The sequence below is a fragment of the Tamandua tetradactyla genome, chromosome 12 (assembly GCF_023851605.1).
Source record: "Tamandua tetradactyla isolate mTamTet1 chromosome 12, mTamTet1.pri, whole genome shotgun sequence".
NCBI lineage: Eukaryota > Metazoa > Chordata > Mammalia > Pilosa > Myrmecophagidae > Tamandua > Tamandua tetradactyla.
Genome location: NC_135338.1, coordinates 40198087 through 40218610, shown reverse-complemented (window position 1 = coordinate 40218610; position 20524 = coordinate 40198087). Strand labels below are relative to the sequence as shown.

Here is a 20524-nt window from a genome sequence, read left to right as displayed (position 1 = left end):
AGGAAATATCATATGGTTGGATAAAGGCCAAGAGAAATGAAATGTAGGGATATATGAAGCCATATCAATTGGGGAGAGGTGTAATCTGAAATGGAGAATAAATAATTGCTCATATATATTCCATTTTTTAAAATTAATTGCTATGTGTCTTCCCACTAGGTTGAATGGTTCCCCGAATCAGTAGAATATAGGGCTGTGCTGTTTTATATATCTCCATGTCTTAGTAGCTAGCATATTGGATTGAATGGAAATATAGTAGAAATTTCTTCAAAAGGCATGACAAGTATTTTTTTGTAATGCCATAGTTGATTCTTGTCTAAGCCAGCCCCATTGAATTTGATTGCTGAATTGAATTCAAATAAAAAACAATTGGTTCTTTAATTCCATCCCTGTTTCAAGAGGATGATGATCTTCAATTATTTTTACTGATGCCATAATATTTAAAACTCATTTTTGTTAGAGAAGCTGTAGGTTTATAGAAAGATCATGTAGAAAATATAGAGGTCCTATATACCCTCCCCCATTTTTAACATTTTGCAATAATGTCCCTTTTTACAGTTGTTGAGAGAATATTATTTTAATTAAACTGTTAACTAACTATACTCTGTAGTTAATATTAGGGTTCACTGTTTGTATTGTACAGTACAATGTTTTTTTTAATTTTAATTCTAGTAATATATACCACCTAAAATTTCCTGTTTTAACCACATTTAGATATATAATTCAATGGTGTTAGCTACATTCACAATGTTGAATTGCCATAAAATTTTAATATCATAATGTTAGTATAATGCCTCATAGTGATTAATCTTCCTTAAACACATGTGTTCATGTTACTTTCTTTTTTTGCAAAACCTTTGAAAGTTTAAGCCATGCTGTGCATTCCCCCAACCCAGTTTCTGACCTGATTTTTCCTATTTCTTTCCAGCCCTCTTGAACTATTACTTTTCATAAACAGTCACCAATGGCCCACCCTGCAGCCCTTGTCCATGCTATTGTCAGTCGTGAGTGTTTGTCTCCTTTCCACATCAGTGACCAAAGCTTCTCTCTTCTTCATGCTTTTGTCTGCCTTTTACGTCTTATTTTATCGCTCTTCCATTCTGAGGTCTTGCTAATCAGTGTAGTTTATCTTGAATTTGGTAATTTAAATTCTTTTTCTGCTAACTAGCTTGATGTCCTTTCTGCCTTGATCTATCATTGTCTCTCATGCAGTATTTTCCTCAGTGCCTACCTCAATGTCTTGCACATTGAAGAAAACCAGTCTATGACTGGTTTTGTTTTAACCCCTGTCAATTGTATTCTGGGACTTTTCTCTCTCAGTTTCAAAAATCTCCCAGAAACATATTTGCATCAAAGATTGTATAATTCCTGTTCATAATTTCCTCTTGTCTCCAGAAGAAATAGGGCAATTCATTTAAAGGAATTATTTGACTAGTATCTAAGTCAGTAGCATAATGACATGGATTTGATATTGAATTGAATTTCAGGGACCTGGACCTAGTTTTTTTCCAGCCAAAAATTACCTGTCTTACCTTGGATTGATTAATTTATCCTACTGTGCCTCAATTTCTTCATCTTGAAGATGTGGGTATTGGATTAACTAATTCTTACATTGTCTCTAGTCAGTAATAAAAACTTCTCTTGTTTGTATTTCTACCATGTGCTAGTCACTCTTCCAGGTGCTTTAGTTCAGCGGTCTCATGTAGAGATTATCTGAGGAGTAGGTGTTATTATGTCCATTTTGTAAATGAAGTTGATTTGAATCACAGAGGATGAGCACCTGTTCTAAAATCAGAGGGAAAGAACTGGGATTTAAACACAAGTCTCTGTGGCTCATGCTTTTACTTGCTACATCTCTGTAGGTATTACTTTTGAGTCGATAATGCCTGGCTTTCTCATTTACTCTTACATGTTTCCACAAGAATTGTATAAATACTGTAGATGAAAGTGTTTAAAAATATATCGTTCAGAGTACTCTGGATTATTTGGGGTTAATATTCATTTTTTGATATGTTTTTAAATGTTCACTGAAGTGCCTACTCTTTTTGTTTTGTCAGTTAATTTGTATGTATGAGTAGAAGAGAATTTATCTTACATTGAATTTTAGTTACATGAAGTGAGCAAATGGTCTTTTTTTTGTGTGGGGTGTGTGTGCATGGTCTGCAAATCAAACCCGGGTCTCCCACATGGAAGCAAATAGTCATTTTGATACCTACACTGTAGTCTCCCTTATATCCTTTAACCCCTCATGGAAAATGTTTTAAATGTAGGCTTAGCAATTCTTCTTCATGAATATTGGGAAAAGAAAGAAGGTGTTTGGAAGGATTTTTTAAGCTAGAGAGCTGATTTCTTTATTCTGTAAATTTACTTCATTATTCTCCTATCTTGCCTAATTTTTCCACTTCTGTAATTGATAAATATTTTTTTATAATTAACATATATAAAATTACATTCTTAGATGTGTGATCAGTGAAATTTTTATGATGAACCCTGTCCATATTATTGATAGCTTTTTGCTGAATATTTCTTTTTAATTTCCATCTTAATTTTATCCCTTATTCATATGAGTAGGCTGTGTGTGCTTTTCCTGGAATTTGAATCATACCATTGCTGCATCAGTTAGAAGGGGAGCTAGTGGCAGCCAAGGCCAATCCATTTTAAAGGGAGACAGTTCTTTTCCACCACCTTCTAAATTCATTGTTTTACAGATATTATATATAGTTAATTGTTGTTTAATTAAGATTTCATTTAGGCTTTATTATCTTCTCCTTTTGGTGTATTCTTTGGTCTTTTATTGCTGTGTAGGAAAGAGTTAATAGAGCAGGACTGAGACCTAGATCCTTGGAAAGACCTCTTTGCAAAGTTGGCCCTTTGCAGGCGTCCATGAACTTGACTGGTTAACAGTTCCCCTACACTGATATGAAACTTTCCATAAATGATAATGATAACTCACTATGCCTAGATTGTTTGTACAAACAATGTGGTTTAATTCTAAATTCTTGCCTTTCTTCTGGGAGCCTAGAATTTAGGTATGTGCTAGAAGAGGGTGCCTAGATGACCAGCTTGCAATAAAAACCTTGAGCGCTGAGTCTCTGATGAACTTCCCTGGTAGATAGTACTTCTCACGCATTGACAGAATTAATTGCTGGAGGAATTAAGTGTGTTCTGTGTGATTCCAGTGTGTGAACACTCCTGGCAACTTGTACCTGATTTCCTCTAGACTTTGCCCTGTGTGCCTTTTCCCTTTTCTGAGTATTCTTTCACTGTAATAAATGTTAGCCATGAGTACGACTATATGTTGAGTCCTGTGAGTCTTTCTAGCAAGGTATCAAACCTTAGGGTGGTCTTGGGAACCCTCAACACAAGTACCATGAACATTGTTTTCCTACTTGAAGAATGAAGGAGAAAGAGAAAAGAAATGGAATTCTTATGTGTCATATTTTAGATTTAGTTTGAGTTTTAATAAAATTTTGGGCAATGTGCTGAAAGGTATTCTTGGTATAAAGAAAGTTCCTGTGTTTTTGGATTGTTCCTTTCTTTGAGAGTGCTTATATAATAAGAAATAAGTATTGGCTTAATTAAGTGATATGAAATTTAGCCACCCTGTTTTAGTGGCTGAGATAATTTCACACAATTTAAATATAAAATGTTCTTCAGAGGAGAAGGTACCTCTATGAATGTGAACTACTAATAATAGAACTGAAAAATCATCATAATGGAGTAAATATGAATATTGCTTTTTATTTAGCATATCATGTAGTGCATGAAGAAGATGCTAATATTTACTATATATTCCCACCCTAAAAGCATTTATCCATTGATTAATGAAGTGTTTGTATACTTGTGCATTCTCTCTATGTATATGTGTGTGTGTGTAAGAAAATATTTGTTGAAGATATGTTGATGAGGATAGTGTAACACATTGATTGATGAGGGAGAAATATTTGTTACAATTCAGTTTTTCTGATTGGTTATTTGAGGAATTTGGTTTTAAAGAAAATGCCAAAACAATGGCTGATTAGGATCTGCCGAGGAAAGGCAGATCCTAATCTATGACAAATTTTACTTGAAACACAGGACAGATTGGTAGTAGCTGAGAAGCAGTAGTAACAGTGTATTGAATGAAACTCAGGTGCTTAGTGCCAGAGCTCATCCAGTTCAAATTAAAATCTGCTTTTTCATCAGTTATGAGAACCACAGTTATGTACGGTGAGCTACACCTTTTACTGGTTATTTACTCTCACATATTCAATCAATAACACGATGTTTTCAAATTTTCTTCTGAATGGATTTTTGTGTGTAACATAGCAATATGAAAGTCTCTAATTTTTAGATGTGAAAACAAAGGAATTTTTGTGTGTAAGCTCTGATTTTGCATATATTAATCCTATTCCTATTTTTGTTGCCCTGAAATTATAGATGGATTAATAATGCTGAACTTATTTTACTTCTGGCTTCAAAAGAGTTGCTAGAGAAATTTGAGGAATTTTAAATGCTATGGAGTCCATTACAAATTTTAGACTATCTAACTGGAGTCTTATTTATGTTTGTCAGTTTCTAAATACTTACCTCTTTCCTCTTTCATTGCCTACAGTGGTTATTTCGGAACTTTCCCACTTTTAAATGCAGAATTCCATCCTTTCTGTCATCTCTTAGCAGAGAGAGACTTCACTGCCATTTTAGTGGGAGTATCTTTTTTATTAATGCAATTTTATTGAGATATATTCACACATCATACAAACCATTCAAAGTGTACAGTCACTGGTACAGCGTATCATCACATAGTTGTGCATATATCCTTATGATCTATTTTAGAACATTTTCATTACTCCAGAAAAGAAATAAAAAGAAAAAAGAAAACCCCTATCAATAGGAATATCTTTTTTATTATAAGTTTGACATCAGATGAGTTCGTTTTTTTGACATGCTATATTTGAGATACTGTGGGGTTTCTGAGTGTAGAAAGTCATTATGCAGTTAGATATAAAAAGTTATGAAGTTTAGTTTATTGTCCTGACTTCTGAATTAAGAATCACTTATATTTCTATCCACTTTTTTTTTTTTTTTTAAAGGAAAGACAGAGAGAAGGAAGGAAGGAAGGAAGAAAGGGAAACATTTTTCTTGTTTTATTGTATTCTGTTTCTCCGTTTTTGTTACATGGGCTGGGGCCGGGAATCGAACCGAGGTCCTCCGGCATAGCAGGCAAGCACTTTGCCCGCTGAGCCACCGCGGCCCGCCCTCTATCCACTTTTATCTTTACTTACGTAACAAGGGTATTATGTAGATAGGATGATGCCTAATACTGATACACAGGAATGTTGTTTGTATTTAAGAGCTAACTGGCTGAGGAGTCTTGGGGAGGAGAGTATGAATGAACAGAAAGAAAAATGAGAACCAGGTAAAAGGTATTTTAATTGTATGATAGAGATGGAAAGCAGATCCAGTGAACTGGAAAGTAAATTGGTAATAAGATTGTAGTGGTAGCAAGTATGGACTACTCTTTCCAGGAGTTTCATTAAAAGGAAGAAGATTATAGGGTACTGATGAGAAAATAATGTAGGATTGAGTAAGGGTTTTGTTCATTTCTTTATGTTTTTTATTTTTTAATCATTAGTGTTATTTTAAGATGGAAGAAGTAGAGTGGAATGATCCAATAGGGAAAGAGAAGTTGAAGATATGAGAGGAGATGATTAATTTATTGATACCCTTGATACATGTGGAAGTACATAGTGAAGATAGAGTTTATTTGTATCCGTTTTCCTAAGAGACTGGAGAGGAAGACTGGACATTGGTAAGTTTTAGTATGTTCAGAGTAGAAGATTTGGGGTGTGTCCTGCCTGATGGGCTCAATTTTATTTTTTAAAAAAAGCTATGTTATGAGCGAAGAGTAAAGAAAAATATAGTAGGGTTAGAGACAGGAGATTTCATAATGGCCATTGTGTGATCTTGGCACTGAGGAGCTGGCTTTCGTGTGATCACATCAGTTGGTAGTCCTGTGTGATTTTTCCTTAAAGAATTCAGTAACCTGATATAGATATAGGGAATATTTGAATTTACTCAATTGGTTGTTTTGCTGTTCAAGTTCATTGGATGGACAGTTTAAAAAAGGAGTTTGAGATGTGAGCAAGAAAGTGGTTAAGGTGAAAGATTACAGAGGTCAAGTTAGACAGACAAGGATTTGAGGTTAGCAAAATGAATATCAGGGAGTGGCCATTTCAGTGACGATGAAGAGCAGAAGAAAGGGCGTGTGAGAACTGATCAGATTGGTAGTTAAAAGTTAAAGGGGGTATGGTTCCTGTTTCAGAGGCTGCAGTTCTGATAAAAACACCAAAACAGGACCATGGGGTCAGGTAATTGAGGAGGCGTGGAGTTAAAGGTTGTTTGAGAGTCTGAAGTTTAACAAAGATTTGAGAGCATGAACTCTGAAGTTTTACTACTGTAGTCTGAATCCTTCTGTGCTCACATATTAGATATGTGTTCTTGGACAAATTACTTAACTACACTGGTGTTGGTTACCCCATTTTAATGAAATTGGATATAGTAATAGTGTCTTATTTTATGTGCTATGGGATTGAAAGATAATTCCAATAAAGCATTTTCATAATCCCTTATAGAACTTGAATGCTCAGTAAGTTTCAGTAATGGTCTTAGTTTTATTGTTGCTACTCCCATTTCATTTAAAAATATTAGTTCTATGTCTCCTTCTAATAGAGACTCTTACTGACTACACTCTAGAAAATGAACACTTTCAGGTAACTTTTACATTTTGGCACCTAGCACTAGCTGTTGTAGTGACTAGCTCCTCATTAGATAATTAACTTCTTTGGTGTAAAAGCCATATTTTATTGATCTTTCTATCAACCATGTGTTTGATACCTAATAGATATAAACACCCTCCCCAAATGCTGGAAAAAAATAATTGGTTCCACTTCTCTTTTGACGTAGAAATCACTTGAACATAGCTTGTTCATAAAGTTGATTTGTAGCATAGTTGGTAAAACTTTTAGAATAAGGGCTAAAGAGTAAACCACAATAACTAGGGTTTTCTGATCTCATTTTAGTATTTTCCACACAACCAAGTGCTCAGTCTTTACTTTACTATTTTGTTCAAATGACTAAAGAAGTTACTTATATCTTCCAAGCTACATTGAATTCAGCAAACTGAGCAAATGCATACCTGTTGCTCAAAAAATGAAGCTTGTTTTCAAGGCTTTTTTCCCCCACAATGTCAAACCATAACTTTAATCATGAGGGAAAACTATGCTTAATTTTATTTGAGTCACTGGTCAGGCTAATGGAATCTGGAACTGAAAATTTTTCTGTTAGAGCCAGAGGGACATGGTAAATATCTCCAGTCTCTTCATTTGTCAGTGTCTAATGCAATATAGATGGTATTTATTGTTTACCTGTCTATTAATCATCTTAGCATGAGCCTATTCTTATTTGGGCACATTTCCTGTTCATGTTACCTTTGTTACCCCAGGTGTTTGAATAACGCTAAGGCTCAGGAGGGGCAGCTTATGGGATGTGTTGTAAGCACCTAATTTCTGAAATTGTCACTCTTTTCTAAGGCTGTGGCTTTGTGTTAATGACTATTGTGTTTTTATTTTTGCATGCAGTGTTACATAAAAGCAATGTCCTCCAATTTTTAAAGTTAAATATAGATAATTACCCATTCTTCTTGAGTTAAAATATGTATTAGTCATGATGATTTAATGTAATGTCCAAATGTCTTAGTAAACTAGAATTTAAGAGAGCAGGTTCTTTCCTTAACTAGAAAAGTTTTCAAGATCAATGTAAATTAGGTTTATTTAAAAATCTATACTACTACAAGGCAGTGCAATGGTGGCTCAGTTGCAGAATTCTTGCCTACCATGCTGGAGACCTGGGTTCGATTCCTGGAGCCTTCCCCTTGAAAAAAAATATATGACTGCAATTCACTTAAGTTTGAGATAATCATATCAACTTTCTTTGATGCTTCCTAGTGTTCTGCTGGGCTCTGCAGAGTTTCATAATAGTTGATTCAGACAGTTTCTGCCTGTTTAATAGTGTTCTGGTGGAAGGACTGATCCCTGGAGCTTTCAACTCCACCATCTTTTCACAATCCTCCCCTATATATCCAATTTTGATATGAATATGTTCCTAATATTTTACATGCTTTATTCCTAGAATTTAACACGTGAATTGGAGGACAGGGAAAAACAGCAACTGCAGATGTTGGATCAACTCAAGGAGCTCCAGAATCATTTTGAGACATGTGAGGCTGAGCGTAAGCATGCTGACCTCCAGATCTTACAGCTGACTCACCATGCAGAGGATGCAACCAAGCAGGCAGAGCGCTACCTCAGTGAGTTCCAGCAGTCAGAGGCCCTGAGAGAGGAGGCAGAGAAGAGGAGAGAACAGCTGAAACTGAAAGCTCAGGAATCCATTAAGCAATGGAAGCTTAAGTATAAAAAATTAGAGCGAGAGTTGGAGAAACGATCGGAAATGCTTGATCAACTGACAGAAAAGAATAATCAGGTATAAAAGCCAAATTCCTAAGGAATGGTTTTTGCTGTGACTGGCTGTTCATTCATCCATCCTTTGAGCAGACACTTGTGTACCATTCTTTGCATATAATCTATTAATATATCCTGATAAAAGAGTCTTTATGTCTTGGATATTTTAAGGTGAAAAATCATTTACTTTTTATCCTTTAAATTTTTTTTAATGTCACATAATTCCATGGCTTTTCAGAATTGGCCTTTAAGATAGATCTCCCCCTCTTCCTGATTTGTTTAACATTCCGTAATTTGAAATTATTTTTAATACTCAAAGGGAAGAAACTCACTAACCCTTCCTTAACAATGTGTAAATTTTTTTCCAGTGTATGTATTTTTAGGTCTCATTTATTTTGTTCTGTTTCAATTTAACTATTGGTTAGGAAGAAGCATTTAAATGCAATAGTTAGGTCTGGGCTATTTTCTGGCAGCAGCTAAGTGGATTTAGCTAAATGAGTGACACTGACAATCTCACTGACTGAGCAATGTTATCTGATCACAAACCTCTTCAAAACTGCAATTGTGCCTTTTTACAAAAAGCATTTCACTGATCTATGTTTGCATCCCACATAATCTTTTCTCTTCTATAATTGGTTTCTTTAAATGGATTTTATGCTCCTATGTTGATTCTCAACAATATTTAGGTTGAATTAAACCCAGATGCTTATAATATAATAAGCAGGAAAATCATGATTGATTTTTATCCATGTTTAATTTTCATTTATCATTGCTGCCTTGTCATTTGTCACTTGTCAAGAACTCTGAACATTGCAGAAAAATAATCATTTGGATAAGTTGACTTTCTTTCAAAAGAACACAAAGTGCAAGGAAATTATATTTATAAAATCAGTTGTCAGCATTTAAGAGTGACAGATGCTTATTTCAGATAAGTTATGAAATGATGCTTTACCTTTTACATATGAATTTTTGGGACATATAGAAGATGGAGGAAGTGATCATTTTAGTACTCATTGTGGAGTGCTTTTCAATTTAATCCATCTGACACATCCTGGATGGCTGGTTGCCCTGAGGTAAAGCTAAATTCTAAAGCTTTCAGACTTGAATATGAACAGATTTGACCCCAGGAAATTGCTCTACCTTGATTTTTCTGTTGCCAGCATGGTTTGGTAACTAGTTCTATGAGCCCTGACTATAAGAGAGGTAGCTAGAGAGAAGAGTGGTGGGAGAAATTGATTGATGGAAAACCATCTGGGGATTTTACTTAATTAGAGGAAATTTAGAAGGGTCTGTGTCATTAGACAGTATCTTAATTCATGGTGCTCAAAGTTTTCTAGGTTGAACTTTTCAGAATATTAAAAATTATTAAACAGGGCGGGCCGCGGTGGCTCAGCGGGCAAAGTGCTTGCCTGCTATGCCGGAGGACCTCGGTTCGATTCCCGGCCCCAGCCCATGTAACAAAAACGGAGAAACAGAATACAATAAAAACAAGAAAATGTTTAAAGATGTTTCCCTTTCTTCCTTCCTTCCTTCCTTCTATCCTTCCTTCCTTCTCTCTGTCTTTCCTTTAAAAAAAAAAAAAAAAAAAAAAAAAAAAAAAATTATTAAACAATCATTTCCCAGAATACTCCTAATGTAATTATTTTATCACTTAGCATCGCTAATGATAAGCAAAGAAGTAGTTTTAAAGTGATTGCCACAGGTAGGGTAGTATCACAATTATCACAGCAGGCATTGTAATTTCTCCTTTAAAAGCCTTAAAAATTAATGCAGCATGCCTCAGTTAGAGCAATGGTTAATCAAGGAAGTAAGGATAAAAAATATTTCACTGCACATTCAGTGTTCAGTAAATCTGTAATGTGGAAATATAAATGATTTTGGAAAAAAGCATCGTGTTTGTATCTTACTGAAAATACTTCTAAGGAGTACTTAATTCTTCAGAACTCGCAAAGCCACCTTAACGCATTAGCAATAACAATATAGTTACTCTTTTTTGTTTTAGGCCTAATTATTTCAAAAAGTGACTACCAGGGTGTATTTGAAAGTATGCTTTCAAGAAACTGTTTCACAAGTATAATGCATTGTGGTTTAATGAATAAATTATTTAATACATAGCCTTCTTGAGCCATTGTATGTGCCCAAATGATGCAGTGTTTATATTTGCAAAATGGTTCTGTGCCTACTTCCATTTCCCTTTTTCCAGTGTAATTTATTTTCTGCTTTAAGATTTTGCACTTACAAATATACATTAAAAGGATAAAGGCTTTTATTCACTTTTCTTTTTCATTCTTTTTGCTGTTTTAAACACTTTTTGAATATAAGATTATCAGATATATGTCATATTACAAATTATATCGTTACTGAATGGTTTGTAATATCAAACAAATAGCATATCATTGTAGGAAAAAGCAACAATACTTTTCTGGAAAGACAATGGCATGGATGTTTACATCAGGAAATTATGATACACTTTAGGGACATGTAGATAAATACATAAATATGTATTGGAAAACCTAAAACTGTATAGATGGAAATAATCTAGTCATAAATTGTGACATTTTTACCTTTTTTTCTTTTAAAGTGGAATTTGAAGACAACGGGTTTTTAAAAATATTTTTATTGACAAATTTCCACATACGTACAATCCATACATAATATACAATCAGTGGCTCACAATATCATCACTTAGTTGTGTATTCATCACCATGATCATTTGTAGAACGTTTGCATCACTCCAGAAAAAGAGATAAAAAGAAAAAAGAACTCATACCTCCCATACCCCTTACCTTCCCTCTCTTTGACCACTAGTATTTCAATCCCTACCCAAATTTATTTTACCCCTCCTCCCCCCTATTATTTGTTAATCCATATTTTTTTACTCATCCGTCCATACCCTGGATAAAAGGAGCATCAGACACAAGGTTTTTGAAGCCAGTGGTTTTTATGTGTGCTTTGAAAATGATAAAGAAAGTTGAACTTAAACTGTGGTCATAGTTTATATTGTTCTGTTTCCAAATTCTTTTGTATTCTTCTTTAAGCTGGATAATGAGAAAACATCCTAGGTATTTTTTGTTTCCTGCTGAATTGGCTTGCTCATGTATTGAGCTGTTATCTTGATAGTATTTGACTTCAGTAATCTTTGAATTGCTATCTTTTCCTTCTGTGTATTGTTCTCCTGTTGACCAAATAAGCACTGGAAATAAGTGCTATATGTTATATATGCTGTCTTTTAAAATCTGAATTTTTTGATGGTTGGAAAGTAGGAAGGATCACTTTTTTAATGTGTGTGCAGTCCCATCATATGCAATTTAGGAAAGGCTGGAGTACTTGTATATTAATATAATCAAGTAATCTGTCTGCATTTTTCCTTACATGCTGCAAAATATCTTTTTTTTTTTTTGTCTTAACTACCTTTTTCTTAATTTAAAAAACTACTTATATTTCGTGATCAGACCTTTGAAGATTTGGGCTTCTGTTCCACTAATAGCCATGGTTTTAGGCAGTATCATTCTTCTGGCTTCACCCAGCCATTTTCAGTCCTTCTTTCTATAATCTTTTCTTCTAGAGCCTTTCTTCTTTGGAAGCTGGATTCACTTGCTCATAGTATTCTCTTCCCATTCTTGTTCCTGACTGCTACTTAGTTTTATATCACAGCCCTACACTTCTCAAGGACTTTGGCACCTGTGCTTCTCCTTACCTTCTTCATAACATACAATTCTTGCCATTATCCTTGGTGACTTCAAAGTTCAAGTCAGCAACTTCTTGAACTCTGTCTCCTTATATTTCAGCAATTTCTTGTTTTACAGTGACCTTCAAATCACTTTACTTCAGCAACTAATTTCTGTGGTTAGTACTTGTGATCATTGGTAGTTACTCTATGTATTTTCTTCAGTCCCCAAATTTCAGTTTCTGATCTTTCACTGTGGTTATTTTTTTAACCACTAGCACCTGGTTTTGATCCTTGCACATTCCTCTGGTTAAACTGTCATTTTCTGGATTCAGTTTTTTCCTGTTCAGCTGGACTTCCTAAAAAGCTATTTTGATGACTTGGCTAATAGCATCTTCAATTTCTTCTTTCCATCTCACATATGTTACTGGTCTTCAATATAGAAAAAAATCAGATCTCCACTTTTTCCATTCCTGCTGCTGAATATTACCTGCAAAAAACATGTATAGAAATATCTTGTGGTCACAGTTGCCCTCTATCCCTCCTTACCCCATCCATTCCATTCAGAAATTAATGTAAGCCATTCATGACTTAGGCACATGACCCAGTCCTGATCAATGAGGAATGAGGTATGAAATGTGTTGGGAGCTTCTGATAAATGTTTACTTACACCTACAAAAGATATATGAGAAGATTTTTCTCCTTCCTCTGGATATTGTTGTATCTGACTTATGATCTTGGGAATAACTGAAGCTGTCTCACTATGGACCTGAGGATGAAACCTCACACAGAGAAATGTATTGCTGAGACAATTGCACACACGTGGAGCTAGAACTTTGATATGCGGTCTTCGGAGCAGTTCTACCTGGAGTAATAAAAAATTTCCTTGTGGTTTAAGCCAATTTGAATTAGGGATTTCTTCTACTCTTAGCAGAAGACATTCAAACTAACATGAAATTTGAATTTTAGGAGTGAGGAGCTATAAGTAAAAGATCCTTAAAATGTGTGATTGACTGAGTGGAGAATTAAGAGAGAGGAGCAGAGAGTATATAACGTGCAAATAGGAAAATTGGTATACCTTCCTAGGCACCTATAAACAATTGATTATACCCTCAAAAGCTGTACCTTGGGGCATTGATGTTATTCTTCAGAGTATGGTATTAAGTGACTGGTAGGAAACTTTAGGATGTTGGAGTATGATGTGTACTTATTGTAGCCTTCAGAAAGCCTTCCTACTAGAGAATGGCAACTTTAGGTTATGTCTGGTCTGTCTAAAAGGTGGGGTTGGGGGGTTGGGGTTGGGAAGGGTGGCACAGTCTGAGGTCTGCAATCTATAATCCAAGTGGACTGAGTATGATAATTTGGAGCCAAATTATCATCCCAAATTGAAGTTGGTCCAAGCAGGAGAGGGGAGGTAGGAAACATAGCAGAAGTAAAAATGATATAAAAGACAAGCCCAGTTTCTCAGCCTCCTTCGAAATACTTCTAGTTAAACATTTCTGGCTGGGAAAAGGGGACCCAAGTCCATTATTTTGAATTGCCTCAAGTGTATTTTAATACACTGACATTTTCAGACTCAGAGACAGTATCTAGATATAGTCTTGGACTATGACTGTTAGCTCAGCAATTAACCAGAGGCAAATAGACAGAATTTACTTAGTTTTTAACAACTATATTGCCAGAGAAATCCCAAACTTGACCAAGCTAGTGTGTGACCATCTACCCTAAGGCTTTCACCTTTGTCCTGAATTGCTGTGATGCCCAAGCAACATCATTTTATTAATAGTCACTTGGAAGTAACCTTTTTTGTGTTGTATCCATATGCTTCCTTTCTCATCTCTGTTTTGAGGTTTCTTCTTTTAAAAAGCAGTCATTGGAATGAAAAGCATTATTATTTTCAGTAGTTATATGTTATTTCAACTCTGGTAAATTATTTTATAATAGAAGTCTTTTTTTCTTGCCCATTCTTTTACTCTATTTTGTCTTATGTAATTATTTATTATCATAGACTAATATAAATAAATTTTGGCAATGAAAATCCAAAATGCATGTTTCAGTGTGCCATTTTGCACCTTTGGGTTTCAGGGTAATTATATATTTTCCTCTTTTTTCTAACCTTCATTAAATTGGAAGAAGTACAAAGAATTATTTAATGATTTTTTTTTCTCTGTATGCATTAAACTTTATTTATTTTGCTACCTAGTTGACTCTATGATGAATTTTATAGCAATATCTTTTTTCTTTCTGTTCTTAACCTGGTAGATTTTAAAAGAAAAGGAGGAGTTGAAAAGCCAGCTTTATGCAGCATTACAACAAATAGAGAATCTTCGAAAGGAATTGAATGATGTCTTAACCAAGCGTGCCCTTCAAGAGGAAGAGCTTCACTGTAAAGAGAAGAAACTAAGTGATGTTAAGTCTCATCAAGCAGACCTTGAACTAGAAGTCAAGGGTTCCCTGGACACTATTCACAGGCTAGAAAGTGAATTGAAAAAGCAGAGTAAGATTCAAAGCCAGATGCAAGTTGAGAAAACTCATCTGGAGGAAGAAATTGCAGAGCTAAAAAAGAGCCAGGCCAAGGATAAAGCTAAACTTCTTGAGATGCAAGAGTCTGTCAAGGACTTGAGTGCCATCCGAGCAGATCTTGCTAATAAATTGGCTGAAGAAGAGAGAGCCAAGAAAGATGTGCTTAAGGACCTTTCTGAGCTCAGGACACTTGAGCATTCCAGGGATGAAGAAACAGCTACAATCATCAAGCAGTTAAAGCTAGAGCGAGATGTTCACCAGAGGGAGTTGGAAGATCTTACATCATCATTGCAGAGTGTGAAAGCTAAACATGAACAAAATATCCAGGAGCTGATGAAGCACTTTAAGAAAGAAAAGAGTGTGGCTGAGAATCACATCAGGACACTGAAGGTACCTTCATTGCATTATCCTGATGATACTGAAGGAATTTTTCTAGTAGCTCATGAAGTCAATAAAGCGCAGACTTTTAGAGATCATTTTGTATTCCCAAGCACTGAGGGAAGATAAAACTAACAATAAAGAAGCTTATTTGTGCCTGTTCAGCCAGGTTGAAATGAGTTACAGCAGCCACCTGGGAGCACCTATTTCAGAGCATTGAAGTCATTTAAAAAGAATGTTTAGCTATTTTGGGAGTTTAGAAAAGGCAGAAGTGGCAGTAAGTTGTGGACCTGAAATGTGCCCTCATTCAACATTTATGACCTCCTAAAATATAAAAGGCAAAGATTTGTCAAGGCCATGGAGGCTATAACACAGTCCTTATTAGTATAATAATGAAAGTGGATCACCTTATAGGCTGTGTAAATCCAAGGCTTTTTGAGGTTTAACTCTTCCTTTCCAAACCGTAGTTGTCTGGATGAATACCTAATTGAGAGTTTGCATCTGGGAAAAATGTTTCTAAGGTTCAATGATAGTAACAGTATCACTATGCAAGAGAATCATTTCATACCACCAATCACAGGAGCATGATTAAATCTATCCTTTTTCCTGCTTTGTTTTTTCTGCATAGTACTTATCTCATAAGATAGACTTGATACTATTTATTTTTTATTCTTTCATTAAGATTAAAGTTCCATTAGGACTGAGTTTTGAACCTGTTTTGTTTTCATCTCTGTCCTCAGTGCCCAGCATGGTTTTTAGAATTGCAAATATTTGTTGAATCACTGAATGAGTGGATAAATTTCTTTTTATTTTATTTATTTATTTAATTATTTTTATTTATTTATTTTTAAAATTTTAAAGGTTAATTGTAATTAACTTTTCAAATTCCTTGAAAAGCATCAACTACTATCAATTATAAGAAGCATCATTGTATACTACTAAGAAAAAAAAATAAAATACTGCCTATACTATCAGTTTAAGACAAATCCCAAGTGAGAGATGGGGAAATGTGAAAAATATACATCTTAATATTGCTAAAATATGATATAATAATCTTTAGAGTTGATGAGGCTATAAACAAAAGTAAAAGGGATATGGCAAAGAAGAGATGATCTTAAAATATACATTACTTGTTGATAGATTGGTTGCAGCAACAATAATAGTTGCAAACATTTTTTGAGCACTTATTTTGTGCCAATCACTGGTATAAAAACTTTACATCATCCCTAAAGGTTAATATTATTTTCTCCCTGATGAAGAAGTTGAGGCACAAGATATTAATAACTTACTCAAGGTCCTACAGCTGGGGGGTGGTAGAGATAGAGTTTGTTCTTAATGCTTTGCTATACTGGAAAGGGGTTGGAATCAAGAATGACTAGGTAATGACTTGAGTTATTAGATGAATAATGATGTTATGTGCCAAGAACAAAATATAGATGGTTGCAGGAATAGAGAAAACAATGCCAAACCCAATTTTTTAGCATGATAACTTAGGTGTGAAGTGAGCACGTCAAATAACTTTGGGGTTAGCTTGCTAACTAACGTTTGGATAATTATGATACTCTTGCAATGGCATTAATTGGCCACAGGCCAAAAACCTCAAAGAAGAGGATGACTTTCGGTCAGCTGTTGCCAGCAAGAAAGAGGGGGAGTTGGTTTTGAACTGTGTGAATTTCAAAGGAAGGTAGAATTTTTGCATGAGGACAGGTATGTAATGGTTTGGTAGCAACAATGGTCATGACCATAAGACATGGTTCTTCTTACCAAGGAGCTTACGGTTTTCTTGAGTATTGTTGAAACTACAACCTCCTTTTGAATTTGAAGCACTGAAACATACCTCTAAGTAGCCTCCTTTGTTCTTCCTAGTGCCTCTTTCCACTCTCAGTCCTTGCCTTTCAGCCTTCATTTCCACTTTCCTTTCCCAAAATATGGATCTGAGTGTATCGCTTTCTGCCAAGAAACCTTAATTATTTATTGCCTTTGGAATATACTTGCCCAGCCTTCCTCGATATGGTTCCATCTTAATTTTCTACATTTATTGTCTTATTTGCTGCCAATATTCCTTATACAGATATACAGGCATTCCCCCAAATATGCTGGTTCTCCATCTGGATTTTCGTTTTCTTCAATTTCTAGGAGGAAAATTTCCATCTAATCCTTTAAGGCCACTTTAATTTTTCACCTCCTTTATGAATCGTGTTTCATCTCATCTGAACTTAGAGCCAATCTCTTGATGCTATGTGTGCCAAAGCTCTTTGTTGGTACTTCTAATGCAGTTTATTTAGGCAGCCTTGTATATAGTTCACTGTGTGTTCATAAGTCTCCAGAGAGACAGGTATCAGGTATTAATCATCTTTGGATCCTCTTGTGGTATCTAGCATAATGTTCTGTAATATAGGAAAATACTCAATGGATGTTGGGATGAAATGTATAAACAGCTGGAAATAAGATTTTCTCCAGACTTTCTCTGTGATCTCTCTGGTTTGGGTTTCTCTCTGTAAAGTTGCAAAATTGATTTTCCTCATGCTTTCTTTATATATATCTATTATTTCATATATATAGTACAATGACTATAAAGCTTTAAGAAATTACCTGTTGTCATGGTTAGGTTCATGTGTCAACTTGGCCAAGTGATGGTATCTGTTTTTCTGGTTGGATAAGTGCTGGCCTGGCTCTTGCGATGAGAACATTTCATAGAATTAAATCATGAGCATGTGAGTGAGCTACATCCGCAGCTGATTACATTTGTAATCAGCCAAAGGGGAATGTCTTCTGCAATGAGTAATGCTTAATCTGATCACTAGAAGCCTTTTAAGGAGGATTCAGAAGAGACAGGCTCTTCCTGTTTCGGCTGGTGATCCTCTCCTGTGGAGTTCATCCAGACCCTCCATCAGAATCTTTGGCTTCACAGCCTGCCCTGTGGATTTTAGACTCTGCATTCCTGCGGTCACATGAGACACTTTTATAAATTTTATATTTGCGAGTGTTCCCTGTTGATTCTGTTTCTCTAGAGAACCCTAACTAATACATCTTGGTACCAGGAGTGGTTCTTAAGAAACGGAATCTTAAAAATGGGTTTTTATGAATGGTTTTCTACTCTGACTGGACTCAAATCTAGGTACCCTATGATTTACTAGCCAGTGCCACAAATTGCTGCGAGTCATATAATTTTGACGCCTGCTTTGAGTTTGCTGTCTATTATAACAGCCACGTCTACCCTGTCTTTGGCGATTAAGTCTGCCACCTGGCTTCCAAATGGAATCTTAAAGATGGGTTTTTATGAACGGTTTTCTACTCTGACTGGACTCAAAAGCAGTAAGGACTCTGATTCCCATAGTCAGAATGACACTCCCAATCCATGGAGTGAGTTGGCAAAAGAGGTAGTCAAAATATCACTATTCGATTCTCCTAATGCTTTGCTTGTACGAAGCCAGGCTCTGGGGGAAAATGTTTTGGCACTTTTACAGAGTTTTGTGGAAATAGGAGGTATAGAGATGTTGGCTGGTTGTTGTTAGACAACTAACACTGGCTACATTAAGGAGTGAAAAGGATGGGCTTAAGGCTTCAAATAAGAAGCTGAAGTGCTGTCTGACAGATGTAGATATTTTTATGGTTATCCTGAAGGAAAATCTTATTTCCTGTAGCTGTAAGCTTGAGATCTCTGAAAATCAGACTCAGAATCCTATTGTTAGAGTAGCAACTTTACAATGTAAACTGAAATCTCAATGTTGCATGGTGTCTGCTGTTAGAGTGAGGGCATTGCTTGGAAAGGAGTGGGACCCTGAAAAATGGGATGGTGACATATGGATTGAGAATGATGTCGGGGGTGAGGCTGAAACCCTAGGTCATGCTGAGTCTTCTCTAGATAACCCTGTAATAGTTTGCCCTGAGGATATAACTGTCCCACCTCCAGCCTGCCTTGAGGAGTTGGCCACCCAACCTCCTCCTGAAGGGATTAGCCCTAGACTGATTAATCCTGTTTCACCAGCTGAAACTGCAAATGAAGGCCCTGAAGCAAATGGCTTGGAAGATATTTCTAATTCATGACCCACACCCACCACCCCTCATTTCTTCCAGACCTATAACTAGACTACAGTCCCAACAGGCCCCTAAGGGTGAGATACAAAGTATCAAACATGAGGAGGTACATTATACTCCAAAAGAACTGTGTGAGTTTTCCAATTTATATAGACAGAAATCAGGAGAATATGTGTGGCAATGGATCTTAAGGGTGTGGGATAATGGTGGGAGGAATATAAGGCTGGACCAGGCTGAATTTAATGATATGGGCCCACTAAGCAGAGATTCTGCATTCAATGTTATAGCTCAAGGGGTTAGAAAAATATTAACAGTTTGTTTGGATGATTGGTTGAAACATGGATCAAAAGGTGGCCAACATTACTTGAAGTTGAAATGCCAGAACTGCCCTGGTGAATGTAGATGAGGGAATCCAGAGACTTAGAGAGATTGGAATGTTAGAGTGGATTTATCAGGTGAAACATGCTCTTACACCCCAGGAATGTCCAGAGGATGCACCTTTTACCAGAACAGTGAGAAATAAATTTGTGAGAGTAGCACCATCATCCCTGAAGAGCTCTGTAGTTGCAGTTTCTGTAGGTCAGATATTACTGTAGGAACTGCTGTCACTGAGCTGGAATCCTTAAACACAATGGGGAAGATGGGATCCCAAGTTGGAAGAAGCCAGGTGGCAGACTTAATCACCAAAGACAGGGTAGACGTGGCTGTTATAACAGACAGCAAACTCAAAGCAGGCGTCAAAATTATATGACTCGCAGAGATTTGTGGCACTGGATAGTAAATCATGGGGTACCTAGAAATACAATAGAAGGGCAGTCTACTAAATTCTTGTTCGAGCTGTATAAACAAAAGAGTTCTATGCCAAGTGAACAGAAGTCTAAATTGAGTTTCAAAAACACAGAGTCATGGCCCCTTAATCAATTTCCAGACTTGAAACAGTTTACAGACCCAGAGCCCCTTGAATGAACGGGAGGCCAGGTCCCTTTGGAGGAGAACCCTGTTACACTGCCACAAATTTATACTGTTAATCTTCCTCCAAGCCTTTCCCAAGGAGACCGACTGCATTTTACTAGGGTAACTGTGCATTGGGGAAAAGGAAATGATCAGATATTTGGGGGATTATTAGACCTGTTCAGAAGTGACATTAATTCCAGGGGACCCAAACATCACCTGGTCCACCAGTCAGAGTGGGGGCTTATAGAGGCAGGTGATCAGTGGAGTTTTAGCTTAGGTCCGTCTCACAGTGGGTCCAGTGGGCCCCCGGACCCATTCTGTAGTTATTTTCCGAGCTCCAGAATGTACAATTGGTATAGATATACTGAGCAACTGGCAGAATCCCCACATTGGCACTCCAGCTCGTGCAGTGAGGACTGTTATGGTGGGAAAGGCCAAGTGGAAGCCACTAGAACTGCCCCTACCG

General features: G+C 36.1%; 1 protein-coding gene across 10 annotated transcripts in view; it reads left to right on the top strand.

Annotated features, from left to right (window-relative positions):
- CEP128 (centrosomal protein 128) overlaps nucleotides 1-20524 on the top strand; it is a 667241-nt gene that overhangs the window by 275171 nt on the left and 371546 nt on the right. For 9 of the 10 annotated variants that reach the window (XR_013160385.1, XM_077123220.1, XM_077123222.1 and 6 more), the window contains 2 exons: nucleotides 8170-8520; nucleotides 14428-15078. Coding sequence is in view for 9 of the 10 variants with exons in the window: in XM_077123220.1 (XP_076979335.1) it covers nucleotides 8170-8520; nucleotides 14428-15078 (1002 nt within the window). In the remaining variant the exon portion in view is untranslated. The remainder of the gene's footprint in view (nucleotides 1-8169; nucleotides 8521-14427; nucleotides 15079-20524) is intronic. The other variant, XM_077123226.1, reaches the window with a different exon arrangement.